Raw genomic sequence first — 20,697 nt, forward strand, 5'->3', positions numbered from 1 at the left:
TGCAGATTGATTGTCTCCTGTAATGATTGTCATCAGATCAAAGTTGCTTTTTAGATCAGGATCTAGCTGAAATCACATCATTAGGAAGCCTCCTCACAATGTTTTCCTCACAATTAACTGAAGATATTATCACCAAAAGGTCTTACCTTGTTTTTATTTTCCCATTTGAGGTCTGGCTCTGACATACTCGTCTTACCACGTCAGAAAGTCTGTCGCACGTCAGTTCGGACCGTGGAAGAGATTGAACAGCTCCAGGAGCTTTACAAGCTCCTGACAGCTAAAGAGTTTCAGACACGAAAGGAGGGAGTGGTGCTCCTCCTAGACCACTGCAATAATAGACCCCAGTTCATCGCCACTAACATTGTCCAGGTACGTAGGGCATCTCTATTGCTCCTTTCCCATTAGCTCCCTTCCCAAGCCTGCACCAATAAAGTTAACTCAGTGTGTCTTGGCACTACGTACTAGTTGTTTGGGACAGGCTGGTCCCTTCTTACCCAACATAATTTAATTCAACTTCAGGGCAAGTAATTTCAGGCTGATGTATTTCTCTGGCAGGTGCCTATTGGTGCTGTTCATGCAATGATGACAGAATTTACTGTTGCTGTAGCTTCTGCTGTCTCCTACTGCCAGTTAGGTTGAAATAAAGGAAGTCCAGCCACTGAAAGCTTGGCAATTATTCTCTAGAAGAAAAATGGGTTGGGATGGGGGAGAGAAGTATAAGGCTGGGTTGATTTAAAAAAAATATTTTTTTTTCTTTTTTAAAGGATGCTCCTGTAAACTTCATCTTGTCTTTCACAGACACAACTCTGCCTATTCACTTCTGTCCTCATCCCTTTCCTGCTCAGGAAAGACTGTTCTCACCCTTCCTGGGGGTCCTTTTTTCTCTTTGGAAAGAGGACCAAAATGGCTAGAGATAGATCTTCTCTTCCTTCTCCTCCCAGCAGCTGCTTTTTCCCCTTTTCCAGAAAATGGTGCTTGATAATGTGGCTGTCAAGGGACTGAACCTGCTCTGATGAGACCTGCACAGCACATTAAACTTCAGAAGTCTACCTGTTAGCTAGATACATGGTCTGGATCCTGAAGAATTCATCAGAGCCCTGCACTCCTCCAGGTGCAGGTTCTGGGACAGATAAAGCAAAACTTGGATCTCATCCAGCCACAGTTTTGGCTAAATCAAAACTACCCTCAGTACTTGAGACAACTTTATGGAAAAATGGGCATCATAAATACCTGCTTTCATACCTCTATACCAAAGATGCTATTTTGCATTATTAAAGTGGGATTAATTTAATGATTTATAGGTAAAGAGAAACCTCATATGAACTATCCTGTCCCCACCCAAAACCTCTTAATAAAATGTGAAAATCTTTTCAACCAGCATGAGGTTGTGCAACGTCTACAGTGAGTAGCCCACAGGAAAACAGTCAAATTGTGCTAGCAAGCACTGACCTGACAGAAAGGATTACCTTCATCTTTTACATTGCTGGGTACTTGTTTCTACATCCCTTCTTGAAACAAAGACGTTTTAATCCAGCTTTCATGTCGTTTGTTTTCTTAACAGATTTTTGATATTTTTGTCCTGAGGCTTCAGGATTGCAACAAGAAAGTGAACCAGCAGGCGCTGGAGGCACTGGCTTTGATGACACCCATGCTCAGAGACGCCTTACACCCAGTGCTGGTCACTTTGGTCTCAGCAGTCACTGACAACTTGAACTCAAAGCACTTGGGGATTTATGCTGCAGCTATGAAAGCACTGGAAGCATCCATCGCTTACCTAGGTAAGGCTAACCTCGGACATTGACTCTCCTCAGCTGTGGCTTCCCCATCTCGGAGTCAAGTGAACACTGAGTCTGTTGATAGCTGTTGTTGTCTGTGGAAATATCTAGCTGCTGCAAGATGTTTATGAAGTCCTGCCTGCATTCTTTCTGTCCCAGTCTGTTGTATCGTGTTGTGATGTGCAGCTGAATGGATGCTGCTTATCACCTGGATCATATGTCTGATTATTAATTCAGTAGAGAGGACATTATAGGGATTATTTTAAGTTCCTGCCAGAAGAGCATGAGGGAAGTGACTAGCATCTGTCATGACTGTTTTTCCCCCTTTCTCCTGGGAAACTGCATGCGTTTTATTTTTATTGAATTGGATTTCTCAGATGTGCATTCTGTTAAGTTTACATCCACTAAAACAAGATGAAAGGAATGTGCTTTTTCCTTCAAACACATGGTGGGAAGGGTGGTGGAGGCTCTTTGCTCTTTCTGGGCTACGTTCCATGCTCTGGCAGTGGTGGCTCTCCCGAGCAGATGCGTCTGGCCCTTGCTGACAGCAATATGAAAAGCTTCGAACTCCATTACTCATTTTGCAGTTTTAGGTAGTACTTTACCTATGTAAAGCCCAAAGGAAAATGTCCTTTTGAATTCAAAGATTGAGACCTTGAATTTAATAAGATACTGTTATGAAAGATCATAGCAGTGATCAGATGAAGGATGAAATGCTTGTTCCATAGTCAGCCTGGAGGTCTCCACGTGTGTGGGGTTAGAAATGCCTTGGCTCCTTTCTTCCAGAAGAGTAAGGAGCCCATTATCGTCCCCTTTTCTGGAGGCTTGAGCATGGGGCTGCAAATATGCCTGTTGATGTAAAATATGTACCTGCAGTAGGGAGAGGGTGAGGTCCCGATCTGCCCTGTGTCCTGAACCAGGTGGCCCACTGCAGGTTGTGCAGCATGTCTTCTGCTGCCTACCAGGGTCACGCTGAAGCTCTCGGGGATCCTCAGGCTCATTTCGGCTGGGAGCACCTGCCCTGCAGAGTGCACCTTCAGTCCATCCCTTATCACTGTCCAAAAGCTATGTGTTTGCATTCTGTGGACTGGCAAATACAGAGTGGCATGTTCCTTTATGGATAATACTACAGAAGTCTACGTTGGTGTCTTTACAGTTCATCAAAACAGCTTTTAACAGCTACTTTTTGGTCAGTGTATTTGGAATTACTCCCTTGTGATCTGCTCTAGAAACTGATTGTACGCATGTGGGTAGTATGTGTTTCTTAAAGGCATATGGAGCTACTGTCCTGAAGTTAGCTCCCTGCTTCCCCTCACCTGCCACAGGTTTCAATTTGCCTTAATTTGGAGGCAGTAACCTAAAAATAAGGGAGTCAGAAAAGCAGAAATAAAAGGATGGGAGTAAAGTAGAATGGGATTATACTATGATTTTTTTCTCTCACCTCAGTTTTATCGTTGATATTAATGATTCATAATAATAGGTACAAGGATAGACAACTGGGTGGCTCTCTGAGTGAAGAAGGGGCTGGTAGGGTTGGTTGTAGCCAAGGGACATGGTTGAAAACCAGACCCAAGTCTGTAGCAAGTGTTGTTCTCTGTGACTCTTAGGTTATTCTTATGCACTTTATTTTAGGTAGCTGGATCCCCTGGAGGATCCAGCTGCAAGGATCTAGTGGAGAGGTGTTGACATTACCTGGTTTCGTTTTTGCAGACATTTCCATCAGGGAGGAAGACTCAGGCTGCTCTGTGTAGCTTGCTGGAGGAACCTCAATGAAGTGTTTAAAGTTTGGTGAGATGAATCCAGGCCTGAATTTCCCTCTTGATCTTCTGGTGTAGATTCAGAAGCACACTGGCAATACTTGTGCTACCACTGTTGCTGCTGCGGCTGTGACCAGAAGTTTCTGGTCCCTGCGGCTCTTCATCTGCTGTTTACTCCAGCTCTGACTTCTGTTGAAATGCGAGATGAGAGGTGGTGTGTGTGTACTTATACATGCAAGGAGTTTGGTTTTGGAAAGATGAATGCCATCAATAAAAGTGTTCACCAGGAGTTTTTTTACACTGGTTAAAATCTACTACAGAAAAGGAGGTTCCACATAACGTGCTTTGGTTCTATGGTTGATGCCAGGTTTGCAGATCACTCGTGTCATTTATGCTATATATCAAAGGACCTGAATTCCTGCCAACTGTAACTGGTGAGCTGGGTAACCAGAAGCTGTGGTGGTGCAGTCCTTATGCACCAGTTCCCAGACAGGCTTGAATGTGTACCAGCATTTCCCCAAAGTCCCAGGAGCCTTTGGCTCTGTGCTGCTTGTCTGCTTTGGTACAGAAGGAGCTGAACAATAAATCCTGGAGTACAACTTTGCTAGAACTCAGGGACAAAGGGATTTTTGGAGGTTGTTTGGGCCCAATTTGACTTCCCAAATGAATTGCTTTGCTGTTGGCGTGAAGGGACACTGGCCCATCAGAGCTTCTGCAGAACAGCTTCCTGGAAGGCTCTACGTTATAGGCATTAGCTGGCCCTGTCTATTTTCCACCTTTCTTCTTTGTCTTCTTTTTTTAAATGGGAATTTATGATTTGCCAGGTTCATTTCTTTAGAACAAACAGGTATAAATCCAGCTATAAATGATGGCTTGTTCCACATGTTGTTCTGCATGGGGCAAGATTGCTATAGCCAATAACTACATAGCCAAGGTCTGCTGTAAATTCCCTTGCCACACAGATTTATGTCAGCTGTGAAAATGCAGCACTGGGTGAATATGCCTGAAAAATTTAGTGTTGAAGAGGCAGGTCTTAAAGGGGAATTAACAACTTTCTCCACATCAGCTGCTTTGTGAAGTCAGTGAATTTGCTGACCCGCTGCCTTTCTGTGTCCCAAGTATAGGGTTGTTCCTGATCATGAAGTGGGGAGAAGGATGTGAGACCTGTACTGCTCTTGGCCCTTACCCATTTTTTGTGGTGCCTGGGAGAAGGTTGGGGAAAAGCTGCAGAATCCTGCTAACAGAGGATGTGGCAACTAGATCCCATCAGGGTTTTGTATGGAGCTTTCTGTCATTCCCCTCTCACCAATTCTGAGAGATTACTGTAAATTGTCCATGCTGGCAGATGTCAGAACAGGAGTGAGGCACATCTATCTCTCATCACACTGATTTTACCCAGAGACAGGTTCAGGCAAACAAGGTGGGATATATTTTTTTGGTTCTGCTCATTTTTATGGACGTTTGCAAAAATTCAAACAGGCAACTGAATCACAAATATTTCAAAATTCAACACCTAGGGCTTTAGTGAGGGAAGGAAGGCTCTACTGGAAGAATGCATGAGTGAAACCTTCCCACAGGCTTTAAAATTGTCTGCCTTTACAATTCAAAATCAAGTGGCAAATGACAACCCCCCCACCCCAAACTTTAAAGGATTGTGCAACACTCCTAGCTTAGAGTAAGTGAGCACATCTTGCCCCATTGCTCCACTGAGTTTCATAGCTAAGAGCCCAGCTATTGCTCTGAGACTGCGTTGACATGCCTCAGATTCTGAGTTTTAGGTGAGACTTCCTCATCTGTCACCTTTAATGATCCATGCAAAAATGCAAGCTGGTTAGAAAATTGCTTGATGACTTGATGTAAAAACAAACAAAAAAACCCCTAAAACCAACCCCCCCCCATCCCTGAGACCAAAGTTCTACCTACAAACAAACTAATTTGCTTCCAAATAATGCCCGAATCATTTATTTAGCTGAACCCTGACATTGGCTTGGATGTCCCCAGCTGGAGAACGTCCCCACACATTCATTAGCTGTGACCTGGGACCCTAATCCCACTTGAGGGAGCCACCTTGTAGATGGGGGCGAATCAGCAAATCAAGCCCGACTGCAATGGGACCAAGACATACATCTTCCTCTCCTCTGACATCTGTCCTACCCTGTCCTCTGTCATGAAAGAAAGGCCTCTCACATGGCCACTGCCTGATGCCAGGGCATGGAGTCAGGCCAGCAGCCTGAGTAGCTCCCAGAGGAACCAGCCCTCTGCAAGAGGGGAAGGGAAATTTCCCCTGTAGGTGTTAATGTAGCACCGAGGGGACCGCAGTGAAAATGAGAGCATGGAGAAGCAGGTTCTTCTTTTGCTCATATTGCAAATGCTGGGCTGCCTGTTCTGTGGCCAACAGGTTTAGTTAATATGTAGTACAGAGAATTAAAGCTGAGTTAATAAGAACTGAACTGCCTGCTGCCTTGTTTTCTCTAACAGCCATTAAAAGCTCCTCTGTCTTTAGGTCTTTCAAGGCAGCTAAGGTAATGGTTGGGTAAATTTGTTATTGACTCGAGCTTTAATGTTTCAAAATGCACAGGGCATCTGAAACCCTTAAATAGAAAGGTGAATAGTGCCTATACACTTAGCTTCCTAAAACCCAAGCAAACAAACAGTTCCCCCTCCCCCACCCAAAACCCAAGTGTTCCCCTGAAAATCTGTGCAGATACCGATATTAACGATTAACATTTTGTGCTCCTTCAAGATCTCCAGATTTGAGGGCATTTTTTTCCAAAGCAGCAGCTGTAAGGTAACTCCCTGGGGAGGAACAGCAGGTGTGAAACAATGTCTGCCAATACTGCAAGAGTGCGAGGCAGAAAGTGAAGTGTCTGTTTAAAAAGGTGAATGAGAAGAGTATAATTACCAAAGCAGAAGCTTAATTAGGATAGCAGGATCAGTTCTTTACTGCACGCTTGCAAGAAGATCATTAGGGACTTCCTTTTTATATCTCACGCAAAAAGGAGCACTTAATAGCACAGGGCTGCTTAAAACCGCTTTGGGATTTGGCTCTGTAGTGGTTCACAAAGAAGTAGGTTGCCTGCTTTATCGATGCCACTCCTGGTGAGACCGTGAGGTATCGTAGCGCGTCCGAGAAAAACTTTGCTTGGCTTATCAAAGTGGTAAGACTGGAGGCTTGCAGACCAAACCAGGCAACACTTTATAAATCAAAACAAGACCCCAAATCAACAATACGCAGCATAGGAAAAACTAAAATATGTATGACAGTCAAGTATTGGGAAGTCAGTTCGTTTTCCAGTCTCTCTGCCAAGATCTGATTTCGGAGACGTTACAAGACCCCCGAGAGCGGATGGTGTTGGCAATGAGCAGTAATTCTCTCTTGTAAGAGTAACTTGGAGTCTTGTCCATAGATCCCAACAGGTAACTTAAAGATTTAACACCAGCTTATCCTTAAAGTGTGAATGGATGTGTGGACTTTTGAGCCTTCTCACCCTTCTCCTTAGAGGAGGAAGGAGGTCACTTCTGCAAAGCTCTGGGATGCAGAACCTTTTCACTGCTTACATGTGATTTAAATTTTGAGGGCCCTGATGTGAAATGTTTAACACAGCTCCTTGTACAGCAGTCAACTTTGGATTTACAAATGTGAAATGAGAGCTTTTCTTTTTGAATTTCAAATCCTCCCAAGTAAGCTGGAAGGAAAGAAGAAGAAAAGGACTCAGAAACTGGCAGAAATTTACTTTATTTTACAAAATGTAGTTGTCCCTACCCTTTTCCCTTCCCCCCCCTTTTTTTTTTCCTTATAACCTCAGAAGAGAGAGCAGAAATAAATGTTTCTCTTTCAGATAACACATTGCTGCTGCAAGCATTAGCCCAGCGAGTGCGTTACCTCAGTGGCCAAGCTCTGCTGGATGTCACAGAACGTCTCTCAGGTATCCCCTACTTCAGCTAATCTCCACTTCTAAGTCAAGAAGTCTTCAGAGGGAATATTTAGAGGCAATGCCTCTGAATAGACAGTGTAGTAGCTCATCAAACACCAGAAGGTCCTGAGCTTGTCCCTCCTGGAAAATACCCATACTAGGTGTATTTGGCAGGGGTTTGCCTGACTGCTGCTGAGGCGTGCAGCATGTGAGATGAGGATGGCGCTCAGGCTACAGCGCTGAGCTCTCACTGGGGCATGTCAGGACCCACCTCCAGGCTAAAAATACCCTGGCTGGCTCCTCTCTTTGAAGGACGGTACAGTAAAGGTCATGGAGGTCTGTAAGAGCTCCCTTTTCTAAAGCGAATGACCATCCTTTAGAAAAAGATGTGGCTACTGGTATTTCTGAGGATCAGTTTGTTTAGTCATCACGGGATTCTTGTTTTCCCGCTGGAATCTTTTGAGGCTGAATCCTGCAGATCCTGGGGGTCACAGTGTAGGTGAAAACTCAACACAGGTATTACAGGCAAGGATTTTGTGCAAGGCAGAATTTGGGGACAGCGGGGCAGAAGCAGGCAGTTCAGCCCAAGCCACTGAAGCTCCCTGCCTGCATTGCAGATATGACCTTGGACTCTGAGCATTTCAGAATGTGCAGACAGTCTACTTCTATATCAACAGTGTCCAACACATTACAAATGCAGCTGATAATTGATTTATAATAGTGGCTTGCTATGTCAGCAATAGCCAAGGAATGGAAAAAAAATATAATCTCAATATATACTAGAGAAGACTATTTATAGTCTTGCTTTAATTAGGGCTAAGTCCACTCCTAATTATGCCAGCATCTTTTAATCCAAGGTTTAATACACTTTGCTTCTTCATTATGAATCTTAAAAGGGCATGTTTAGTCATAGCGTATGTAAAAGGGCCTTTAAAGATAATTTGAATAAAGTAAATCTCCATAAACATAGAATTTAGTTTTACAGTTATTTTAATCTCTTTTTCATGTCAAGCATTTGAACATAAATTGGGACTACTTTAGAGAGAGCAGATGTTCTCTGTGGGGTTTAGTGGGAACAGACCGCTCTTTCTATTCTGAAGCTCCATAGTGACCGTTGTGTTTAATAGCATTTAAACTCAAATTGACTCCCATTTTAAAATAGGTGCCATAACCCTTTTCCTGCTTACCAGAATTGTTTTGAGGTACTTTCAGGAGCTGTTTAAACATTGATGACTGATGCTAGATGAACAGTGTAGAGAAAATGAAGGTCCTTCCACTACAGAATAATAAATGGTTACTGCATAACATTTCCACTGAACAGAAAATAAGAACTTTGCCTCTAGACCATTTCAGATTTTGATCTCTCAGCAAAATCTGCCATGCAAGGAGGCTATTGGTAGTAAATTTTTGTTTGTATTTCATAGAGTTCTGTTTCGAAAATGAGCTGAGAGCAGACTTCAGAGAGAATGAGAGGGAACGCTTGTTTTTTGGTTAAATTTCAGCCCCCTGTGTAAGCTTTTTCTCTCTCTATTCCCCTATTTCAGGGAAAATTGAGAGGGTAAGTGCCATTAAACTTGTAAGATGCTCAAATGCCACGGCAATGGTGTCTGGGTAATTATCTAAGACATCCTGAAGTTTGAAACAGCTGTTCATTAGAAGCCACCAAGTATGAGGGGGGAAAAAACCTCAAATTAGAGCATTCTGCCAAAGACATCAGTTAGTCACTGATGTTTCTAATAAAACTGTCAAGCAGCACACATCTTCTGTGGGCTGGAGTTTTGAAGTGTGGTATGATATTGCCGTTTGCTGTGTGCCACTGAGCAAAGGGAACTGTCAGATTAGACTTTTGGCATTTTTCATCAAAGGTCACAAAAAAGTAATCATCCTTTTTATTAGAAATCTTTCAATTACCTCTCTAAGCTGCATTTCAAAATCTTCAGCAGCTGGTTTAGACAACTTCTTCATGGAAATAAACAGTGATTTGACATTTTTGTCATTTGTAATGCAGAAGTGGATAGTGAAATGATTCACAAAATGTGTATGATTTACTTTGCTAAGTCTACCATGGATACAAAGCCTCTGATTTGGAGAAATTAAGGTCCTCAGAGGTTGGTTGTTCTGTTCAGTGGATGATTAGCCACTATTGCCTGTTTCTGGATCATCGGGCTCTTTGTGCACGCTGATATTAGCCAGAAAAGGCTTCCAAGAAGTAAAAAGTAAAGGTAGGTACTTGTTTGCATTAAAGTTGTTAACAAGCTTGTCTCTCTTGCCTGGCAGTGCTTGTGGCATCTGTTTATCCCCGGAAACCCCAAGCCGCCAAGTGCTACGCCCTGCCTGCGCTCTGGTTCTTCCTGGGAAACCGGGTCCTGCCCATCCGAAGCGGCAACGTCAGGGCTGCGGTCACCAAGCTTGCAGAAACCCTCTACCAACTGATAGGCTCCAAGCTGAAGGAGCATGCCGCCCGCCAGCCTCAGCCAGTGGCGAAAAACCTCTGGGCCGTTTTGGACCTGAATTGACTAAGTGAAGGCTTGATGTGCTCCAGGAAGCTGATGGAGAGGTGCTGAGTGGGACAGGTGGAGGCTAAGATGGGTGTGGCAGTGGCATTTGTTTTATTCTATGTATTTGAAGAACGGGACTTACCCTACAGAGTTTATAGCTATGTAGTATGTTTTGATGCAGGCTTTAAAAAATAAATAAAAAAAAAAAGTATTTTTTGAAAGTTGTGTATTTTGAGCTCATCTTCCCTAAGAAGCTTGCACAGATACCAAAAAAATAAAACCCATCTGTAAATGCAATTTGTAACTGCAAAAAGGAAAATAATATATTTATATACATACTTAGAAAGTAAGAGATGTAGAGATGTGCATATATATATATATATTTACTTACAAAGTAAGAGATGGACTTTGGAAGCATTGGGGCTATAGGATTAGATGGCTTGATTTGGGAAGCAGAGAATGAGAAACCAGGACCTGCTTGCCCGGGGGAGATGCTGTGGGGTTACCGGAGGATGTGCAGCTTACTGCATGTGCCACTGTACACTGTAGGTGCGAAGCTACCAGGCGGCCCCTTTACAAGGCTCTGGTAGCTCTGGTGCAATGGCAGATACCTGAGATGTCCAGGCCAAGGTCAGACCCCCAGTCCTGTGGCAGCAGAAATCTCCCCAGCTGCACTGAAATTTTCTTCCCATTTCAGGGGATGCCTCTTGTCTGTAGTTCCCTGTGCTCCCCCACGCAATGGACTGATGTGGCAAGGTGACCGGTGCCATCCGACTGCCTCCCAGCATCTTGGGGCACCCCCGGGAGGCACAGGAGAGGGGCTTGGGGCAGGGGGCTGTGCCACCTTGCAGGGGGTGCTGGGTGGCGCACGGGGTGCTGGGCAGTGAGTGGGCTGAGGGTGTCCTACAGAAGCTGGGGAGAGGTAAGCTGTGGGCAGGCATCATGGGACAAGGTATAGTTTTTAAAAATATATACTTTTTCTAAATGTCTTTTTTTCTGTCTTTTGAGAAGTGAAGGGTTCGCCTTATACGCAGACCAATAAAGTGCTTCTGAACCTGGGCTTCAGGAAACAGCGTGAGGAAGGGATGTGCCAGTCCTTCACCATACAAAGGCTTGGAAGCACGAAGGGGAGAAATTATGAGAGAAGAAAGGAAGGGCTGAAAGCAACAGATGTTGGTGCATCTGTGTAGTCAGAGATGAAAACAGAGCAGCCTGATTTATGTTCATATAATCCTCAATATACTGGCAGAGTTTTGAAAGAAAGAAAAATTGAAGTTTTGGGGAGAAGAAAAAATAGGAAAATAACGGCACGAAACACATGGGGCCCATGGAAGGTTAAAAGAGCCTTGACAGGTTCTTGACAGGTACAAGGACCTTGTATGAAGCTGGGAGGCCAAAGAATGCTCCAGGAAGATCTGCCCATCCCAGGGGTCTTGGGGTCTTACATTTATTTGCTGCATTGTTTGGTATGTCTAAAGCTACACAGGACTCCAACTTGCCAGATACTATCATTGCATTGGGTTACCCACCTCTTAAGGAATCTCTTTTTCTTTTTAGTACAGTACTAAAGCAGTGAAATTATTTAGTAGACTCTTCTAAAATGTTTTTTTGCTGCTAATTTTTTTTTTTTTTTTAACTCCCAACTTTTGGTAGCAGGGAGCACTCAGGAACTCAGCTCTGTGAAGTCTCGGCATGGGGTCTATGCCAGGGACCTGGCTGTGAAGCACCGGTGTCTCTGGGGATCCTGCAGAGCCTGCTGGAAGCCATAGTTCTTGCGGATCTGCCCATGCATTTTGGGGTTTAGCATCTCAAGAAATTTTTCTAACAGCGTACCAGACACGGGAACAGCCTGGTAGCATGCCGTCGTTTTGTAGGTGTGACAGGGCTCTCCACAGAGTATATGTGTGCGCCCAAATGCTACGGGTGAAATACTGGAGAATGCTGGAGGGTGGCTGACTTTCAATAGCAGATCTTGAACTATGTCACTTTATTAAGCACCTGCAGTTTGTTACTGCCCAAGATCTATTTTAACTGGGAATTTTTTTTTTTTAGCAGTTGGCATCTCCAGAGGGCCTCCTGGTTTTTCTTCTTCTGCCTCAAAAGTTGTTCTTGCTGTGTCCTTCCTCTGCAGGTCTCTCCCTCTGGAGCCCTGTAAACGCTGCTCTGTGCAGGCTGCTTTTTCTGGGCTGAATAAAAGCAATTTGGTTTTACTCTCTCTTCGGCTGTGCTCGGGCCCTTGGGAATGTGGGGGGAAGTTTCTACCCTTGGGAGAAAAAAGCTTTTGTGCATGTCATATGAGGCCTCCCAGAACCTCTTTTTATGCATTTAGTTGTAGCACTTGCAAAGTAGTTTTGAAAAGTAACGCACGTAACTGGTTTCTTAACTCTCTGTTGGCCTCGAGTGCTGCTTTCATGCACACTGTTCCCCGCAGTCGATGAGAAAAAGCGTTGCCTGCTGGTGCCTATTTTCTGTCTAGGTGTTTTACTTTTTTAACTCTCCAGCTGAGACAGTTTCCCTTTGAGAGGGACGCTCCTGCCACAGCGAGATCAAATGTAGCTGCCGCTGTCTGCAGTGACCAGCGGAGGGGCTCATAGGCAGGGGCCAATGCTGCTCAGGTGGGCTCTCCCGCCACATGTTTGCACAGGTGCCCCCCTCAGCAGTTATTAAGGAGCTGCTGAGGTTTTTGGATGATACAAACAAAAGGCAGAGCAGTGTCGGACCTTCTTCCAGACTGGTAAGACTTTAAATACATAATTTTTCTAACTTATTTTTATTATAATTTTATTACAGAAGTCTCACCAGAGATGAGACTGCAAGCTGCACTTGCAGGGCCAGTTTAATTCATTTAATTATTGCATTTAACGTGCAGTGCAGCTGCTAACCCACAGAAGTTAGTATAGCAAAAGCAATGTATGGCAATCTTGCACATTGGCTTACTCAGTCCCTACACCCTGCCAGCGCCCCAAGGCAGACCCTGGCTGTCACAGATGGTTCCTGCTGCTTGCTGAAGGTAAGAGTTGTTGTCCTCAAGAGAAGGTGGGGGAGAAAAGGTAACGTGGCTTCTACCATAAAGGAGTGAAGAAAGCTTACATTCCCTTACAGAGCAGGAAGAGAGTGGTCCTGTGCCATCTCCCTGTGCAAGGGGGCATTCGAGCTCTGAAGCTGCGTGAGCAGAGAGACTGGCACTATGTACTCTGAATCCAGTCTTGCAAAATTCATCATGACCTCAAATGGGCATTTGCTTCTCACCAAGGGCTGAAGAACATGCCTGGTGGCATGGCTCGTCTGCTCTTCAGAGTGCTCGTGCCATGCAAACGTGTTAGCTGGACCCTGAATCTCCCTGTGGAAATGCAACCACAAACCCCTGCAGGAACATAAATGCAAGAACGTGGCAGTGCCAAGAAGACTTTGGGGATGGGGATGGTATGGAAAAATGAATGGCAAATAGGGAGGGTGGCCGGGGAGGGAGGACAAGGAAGGAAGGATGGACAGACCTGAAGTATGGCGTGGAGGCTGAAGGCTCCTGTTGTAAGTAATGTCGGTGCTGCCTCGTGGTGCTGCTGTGAGAGGCGGAGCAGAGAATTACAGAAATACACCTGAAGAGAGCTGCTTTTGCAGAGATGCAGCCGGGTCATAGAGTGTAACAAGGTGACTCTGAATTTGCCAAGGTTAAAGGTGGGCTTGGGGACCAGCTGCTGAAGTCTCTCAAGCAGAAGGAGGGGGGCTGCACTGAGGTGGCTATTTTCATCCTTGTTAAATAGTGATGATGGGAATAAAAGTGGTTGCATTGCTACCAAATCTCTGACAGCTGACACTGAATCCTGATACTGTGATACTGCCTTTGATACAGGCAGAGGTGAGAAAACCGCTCCAGTTAAAATTAGAGTTGACCTGAACTTTTAAGCCTCCACTCTGCCTTGGTATCTTTAGCTGAAAAAAACTTTGGCCAACAAAGCGCTCCGCTCCTGCGTATCCTTAAAAGCCCCCCCAATAGTTTTTGAATGCAATTGGCAGCAGGTAAAGGAGCTTGTAAAGCCTCTCTCTGTGCTAATAGCCGTGCCCCGGATAAATGAGGGCTGTGCTACTTTCACAGCCCTTTAGCACCTTTCACCTCTGCTGCATTTGAGAGCAGAAAGTAGAAACTCTGGCCCTTTTGGAGACTGCGGTGAAGGCTGCAGGGCACACAGGTCTGTCACTGCCCGCTGCTGGGTCCTGGAAAGGAGGTACGTGCCCAGCCGCCAGCACTGCAGGCATGCCCCGGCTCTCGGGCACAGCCCGGAATTTCATGTCCCTTGTGGTTTGCGCGCTGCTGCCCTGGCTTCCTCTACAGACACATGCACATCTGTACACGCGTGTCTATACATGGAGATGCTTCCTCCACACAATAGTCCTCCTCTGTGTATGCTGTCAGCGTATATAATATATCAGGCTACAAAACTGCTCAGTGTTGACACGTTTCTGTCAGTGCAAATATTCCAATAGTAGTACATGTTATTTCAAGAAGGGAAATTGGCTACATGAATAAGATGACTTTGATACGGATATAATTGTGCCAATACTAGGATCTCTATTGCTTTGACTGCCGTATTATTCTGGCAGTTTTTTATTTTCAGTATCACCCAGTGCAAACAAAACATGCTCCTTTTTCCCCAGGGAACAGCCGTCTTCCAGCTAAATCAGCCCGATGGCTCCGGTAGGTGCCCTTGCAGGCCGGACCTCTGCAGCGGTGGGACCTCCCTGCGCAGCCTGGCAGCTGCTGCTGTTTCATTCCCCAGTGATCTGGCAGCTAATACTCCATTTGAAGGTAATGGTAGCGGCGTGCGCCTCTTCTGGTCCTGCCCAGGGCTGACAGTAGTTCACGTTTCACGCCTGTAGGAAGCTATTTTTTTGCAAACTTACAGATTGCTCTTGTCCCAGTAAGTGTGGGCCTAAAATCTTCCTTAGTGCAATTCCACTAAGGAATAAATCTGTCCCACCGTATCCTTTCCTCACTGGCCCTCTCCTCCTCTTTCACTTTTCCCAAGACTTCTTTGTGTCATCTGCTGCTGCTGTTGATTATTCAGCATTACGATGGTGTCATTTATGTGCATGTTTGGGGGACAACGTACCCGAGAGGTCCTGCATAGAATAAGGTTTTCCAACTAGATGTATTCTGTGCTCACAGTAGGCCTGAGCAAAGAAAACTTGGCCCAAATCCCAAAGCTTTGCACATTTGCAATCCAAGTAATTTCTGGCTCGTAGCTGTCTTCAATCACAATTTTATGTGTAAGAAGAGGAAACGTATTTCACCGGGAAAAGATGCACTGCTTCTGAGAAGGCATATATATGTATATTTACCGGGGACAGCAGTCAAGTAGTGCTGTTTGTTACTTGTTTGCAGAAGGATGAGTTGACTGTGAGGCCAACAACAGGTGAGAAGGGTTTCTCAAATCTATTTATACTCCAGCCTGGGTGCCGTTCAGCCCAGAGCTATGTGATAATTTATTGCCGTGGGCCAGTGCTTGCCAGCGTAACGAATTCCTGCGTAGCTGGAACAAGCACTTCTGGGTTCAGCTCTGACTCTTGGTGGACTGTGTGATCGTTGACAATGCTGCCTTTTAAGAAATTATTTAACAGTTTCATTTCGTAATCATTTGAATCTGTTAAACTTATATTTTAATTTGTAGCTGCCATTATTCCACTGCCTTAGGGAAAAACACTTCACAGCCCAGTGCAAACTATAACATTTTGACAGCAAAGTCTGCATGGCTGCCAGCTTCTGATGTTACAGAAGAAAATGCATGTGTGATGTGTTAATTAGGCTTTCTGAAGGAAAGCATCTATTTTATGTGGCCGCGTGAATTTGCTTAGCTATGGTCTAATCCTGGCCTCTGCGTAAAGCCTGGGCAGGGTAGCACGTTGCAGGCAAGAACAGAATCCCCACTTCAGTCCATGAGCTTATAGGGTTGCCAGCACAGTGAATGTGTCCTTTTGGGTTTTCCTTGGAGACAAAATGAGGGAAATAAACTGCCTGTTTACCCCCCTCCCCGCCCCAATATTCTCTCAGATCTTTTTAATACATCACAGTAAAGACAGGGAAACTTTACACCTGCCTGCACGCCCACTGTTTGAAGGGTGGCATTTTTTTCTCTCCTTAAAGTCACCGTTCTTTCTTAGTCTTTAAACATGGTAATAAATAAACGTGGATGATGCATGGTCCTCCTGATGATGCTTCAACGTGCTGGTAAATGCTTGGCTTACAAAACTAAATTTAGATATAGCTAGGGTCTTGGCTCAGTTTTGTGCAAATTTAAGAGGAAAAGAACATTTGAGATAGAAAACTTGAGATAATTGGATCCATTGGGCCCTGTGCTGGCTTTCTGCTTACCTTTTTGCAGGACTGGCTTGTCATCCCCAAACGGGTGGGTGGGAGATGGTCAGCCCCAGCGCTGTCGCTTTGTACTTCAGGAGCGTATCAGTCTACTGGGAAGCATCGTATGAAGAACAGAGAAGCTCACACAGTTCCTAGTCTCCTTTTTGCTGCAAGGAGTCTAAATTAAACCTATCAAAGGACTCCTAAAGTTATTACTACACTATTTATTTAAAGAAGTACCTTTCTATTTCTGCTGGTTTGTAAACAACCTCTGAAGAGGTCATGACAAGCTTCACAGGGTGTTGGGAGTAGACAGGCTGCAGAGCCGTTGGTCAGCCAAGGGAAACTGGGAATACACCAAGCATCTAAATACCTACTGCACTCCTTGTGCTGTGGTGTTTCCAGTGGCTTTTTTTTTCCTGTGGAAAAGCTTAATCTAGCTATTTGGCTGTCAAGGGAAATCTGTGGGGCTGGAAATGGGAAATCGTTGACTTGCCAGGGCTAGCAGAGCTCAGAGATGTGGTATGTGCTTTCTCCCTCTCTTGGCTATTGGTAGGATAAATAGTTCCGAAGTACTGAGTTTTTCAACATGAAGAATGTAGTATCGTTTTTTTTTTTAAATTGTCCATGGTGTTTTCTAGATTATTTTGCACCTTAGAGATACCCTGTTACCAGCTGTTGTTAATATGCTCTGTGGATTGATATGAAATTTGTCTAAGGCTCAGAATGAGGTACCTGCTTACCAGGAGTCCCGTGCCTGAGTAGCTGCTCAGCTGCGGAGCGCACACTGTGCGACAGCAGGGCATCCCTGATGCTCTCCCTTCCCTGGCTTATCCACATGAAAACCTGTGCTATGGAAACCTACTTCTGTGCCAGGTCTCTTATGATAATTAATGCATGTGTGTATATGCATGTGTTTTCTCTGAAATATAAAGATGAAAGGATCTGCATGGATATCGGGTCGTTGATAAAACCTCAATATTCGAACAAGTCCAGAAAGATGCATTGCCTTGTGCCCTGATTGTCCACATATTAACTACATATACAAGCAAAGAGACACAAAGCTTCAAAGTGGAGGAAAACATTAAAAAAATAAAAAAAGAAAGCCATTGTATTGTACTGGCAGGATTAATTTCCAGTTTGGATGTAAGAGAGATTAAACTGATATTAGTTCTAAGAAGGGGTAAGGCTGCAAGATGGAAATTGCCCTGTCAGGTTGACTTCTTAGAGTCACATTTAAAAGCCAAGCAGCTAGTGAATTTGTTGGTTTAGGTTTTATATCTGTAGAGTCATCTTGGCCTTGCTACACCTCTTTGTGCGTCTGCTGGAAGGCCTGGAAAGTTTTGTTCGCAGTTTTACAGTTACCGCTCCGGGGAAGGACGGGTCTTTGTTTGCATCCTTTAGGCTTCGGGTTTTGTTCATTCCTATGTGAAAGACCCAGTGGTTCAGTAGTAGTAGTAATAAATGAAGGGCAGCCTATCACATTGAAAGCTTTCGGTTTCTCTTTAATTGCTGTATAATCAACTCATCTATGCCTCAAGGAAAACTTTATTAAAGTAGGAGGGTTCATATGGAGTAAGATAGGCTTATCGCCCCTTTCTCCTTTAAAATAACCTTGATAAATGGTTTACTCTATACAGTCTAACTTCAGAAATCCTCACAGGGTTACCTAATGCAGTCACAGAGTTGTGTATTAGTAAAGAAAGAGAAAAGAATATGATGAGGAGAGGCAAGAGGCCAGATCTGGAAATTCAGAACACCGGTAAAGTAGAGAGCAATTAGGGACAGTGAAGGCTGTAGATAATTTTGTGCTAGCAATGGTGGAACAGGATAGATGCAGGGAGGGCAGGTGTGAGATGAATGGAAATGAGATCAGAGGGATAACATGGTCCTGGGTCTTGATCACCTTGCCCTGCCGAGTATTTGCTGTCTGTATCTGCACATCTTTTTTGACATTAATATTTTCATTATTCATCCAAAATGGGCAGTGGGCAAGAAATGCAGACGTGGGACCTTTGCCCTTAGTTTTCAGATGATCCAATATACAGTTGTGAGTTTGTATTAACCTTTGTGTTTACCTGAGGACAACATCGAAGTGAGCCCCTAATCCATACTGCAAGCCTTATGAAACGTTCAGGATCTTGCCCAGGAAGATCAAAATCTCAGTTTGAAGTTCATACCTGCAACATGCATCTATACATGCTGCAGTCACGATGGCACTGAGGGTATGTGATGTGGAAGCACTAAAGATTTGCTAATCTAGAAGGATTTCTCTTCAGGAGATGTTGGCAGCTCCTTGCTGATGAGACGTGACAATAAGAACAGGTCACTTTATCTCCGTGCTGTGATTTCTTTCCTTCCTACCTATAGCAAAGGGGATAACTTCTCAGAATATGCCTCTTAATGATAAAACTTCATAAACAGTTATGAAATGCTTTGGATGTTAGGAGGTGTGGCAGTGCAAACACTGTAATATACTGGTGTTACTGGTAACCTGCATAGTATTGTCAACCGTATTGCTAATACCTGGGGTAGTTCTTGAAGTCAAAAGAAGTAACTGGAGTGTGTATAGATAGTGCTTTCGTATTCTAGTCATCTTCAGATGCTGAGGGGATGAAATGACAAGTCCCTTAAAGGTCTGAGATTTGAGCAGTGTCACTGGAAGCAAGGGCAGCTGCCAGCTTGTTAAAGGTCTGCAGATAAAGTGCAGCAGGGAGCTGCTAGCTGCTCTTTTCACAGCTATGAAGCCTGGCTGGAAAACTGATACTGCTTCACTCTCCGCTCAGCCCCTCTGCAAGGAGACTCCACTGCAGCCAGTGCACTCTGCTTTTAACCCGTAGGACAAAACCACTAGCCCGTGCTGGAGTTAGCTGTGGTTGTACATAGAAGCTCTACTGAACTGAATACAAAATTGCCAGGTAGCTCAAGCTTAAATCAGGGCAGGGGAAGGGTGGGAGCACAGCTGACCCGTGCTCTGGTCTGTCAGTGTCCAGGCTGGATCTTGTAGCCTAAAAAGATATATTTGCTTAATGGAAATTCAACCTAAATTCATTGATGTACCAGTAAAACATAAAACAGGACAGGCTTGTGCTGTGGTGGGGAGGAAGCAAATGGACTTTTTATAGCACAGGGCGCTAGTTAGGGCACTAAGGAAGGAATCAATAGTATAACATCGGGCTAAGATTTAAGCCGGTTGCATACAGAATGTAAGAGAGATCAAACTCATACCTTGCATATAAAAACTCTGATTTATTTACATCAGTAAAAAATAAATCTTAAAGTTGAGTATGGTCTTATAAAACAATTGTATTCCAGAAATGTTGCATTCATGAAAAATGGAAGTGTTGTCCAAAAAACCTGTAAAAAAAAAAAGTATTTTTTTAAAAAGTAGCCAGCCAAAGTATCATTTCCTGCATACTATAGTTACTCTTAATCTCACGCTTGCAACACAAATTGAAGGTAAACACCTTATTTGCATTAGTCCTGTACATTAACTGTACTGAAGAGAATCTGTTAGCTGTTTGTAGCCATGAGCTCGTATTACAAACTTGTAGATCGCTCCTGGAGCAGCACTGTCTCTTGAATGTAACGCTCAGTTTGCTGCAGCATCTTTGGGGCAGCATCAGAGTCCTTCAGCGGCTGCGGTGTTCAGGTGGGGCTGTGCTCGCAGTGAGCCTCCTGGTGACCACAGCCTTGGTCAAAGCTGGGAGAGGTGCTGCGGTAGGGTGCCAGCTCATGTACCGTGTCTTCAGGGGAGCCTGGTTTTTGGGGAAAGGTGCTTTGGCTGACTCCATGTCCAGCTAGCACACGTGTGAGGAGGTTTCCACCTTGATTGCTGACGTGAAGTGTTGCTCCATGTGCTGCTGCAGCTTCTACACCACAAAAGAATTTGGTGCTTGGGGTGTATAAATAAATACTTTCTCTTACCACCCACCATGGATGCTGGGGAAATTTCAGCATGAAACCATAGAGAGATAAAACGATTGTAGTAGCTGAGCAGAAGCTGTCCTCCCACCCTGTTACATTTTCATCTTCAAAGCCACATTTCGGCACACAAAGTGCTGGTTTTCTGCTGTCATGTTCCTGGTTTGTTTCTCTTCTGGGTGGTTACTGCCAGCAGAACAGACAAACCCGAAATGTCTGCAAGTGTATTTGTATTTTTATGCAGCTGGGAGAGAACTACACTTCTGATGAGGGGGAAGACTGGCCCGCAGAGTTTGCCCTGCTGATGAGCTTTGCAGTACCTCCCTTGTGATTTCCCAGTTTAACAGGGGATGGTGCATCTGCCTGTGTGATTACAAGGTGAATCTGTTGACATCTCCTGGCTGTACACGATGGGTATGGCTGCTTTGCCACCTCAAGCTCACAAACCTCTGACGATCCAAAGCACCCGTTCACTGC

The 20,697-nt window shown here is 44.5% G+C and overlaps 1 protein-coding gene across 4 annotated transcripts in view; it reads left to right on the plus strand.

Moving 5' to 3' along the window:
• The window catches only part of TOGARAM2 (TOG array regulator of axonemal microtubules 2), a 60,880-nt gene extending 50,794 nt beyond the window's left edge, over positions 1–10,086 (plus strand). For 3 of the 4 annotated variants that reach the window (XM_087777063.1, XM_087777060.1, XM_087777061.1), the window contains 4 exons: positions 171–369; positions 1,562–1,778; positions 7,372–7,458; positions 9,724–10,086. In XM_087777063.1, the coding sequence (XP_087633189.1) occupies positions 171–369; positions 1,562–1,778; positions 7,372–7,458; positions 9,724–9,962 (742 nt within the window). In that variant the 3' untranslated portion in view covers positions 9,963–10,086. Of the gene's footprint in view, positions 1–170; positions 370–1,561; positions 1,779–3,485; positions 3,564–7,371; positions 7,459–9,723 lie in introns of those variants that run through there. The other variant, XM_087777064.1, reaches the window with a different exon arrangement.
• The last annotated feature ends 10,611 nt before the right edge of the window (positions 10,087–20,697 follow it).

Source organism: Nipponia nippon, unplaced genomic scaffold, assembly GCF_047370975.1.
Source record: "Nipponia nippon isolate SJK-2023a ecotype South Korea unplaced genomic scaffold, ASM4737097v1 scaffold_4, whole genome shotgun sequence".
Classification (NCBI taxonomy): Eukaryota; Metazoa; Chordata; class Aves; order Pelecaniformes; family Threskiornithidae; genus Nipponia; species Nipponia nippon.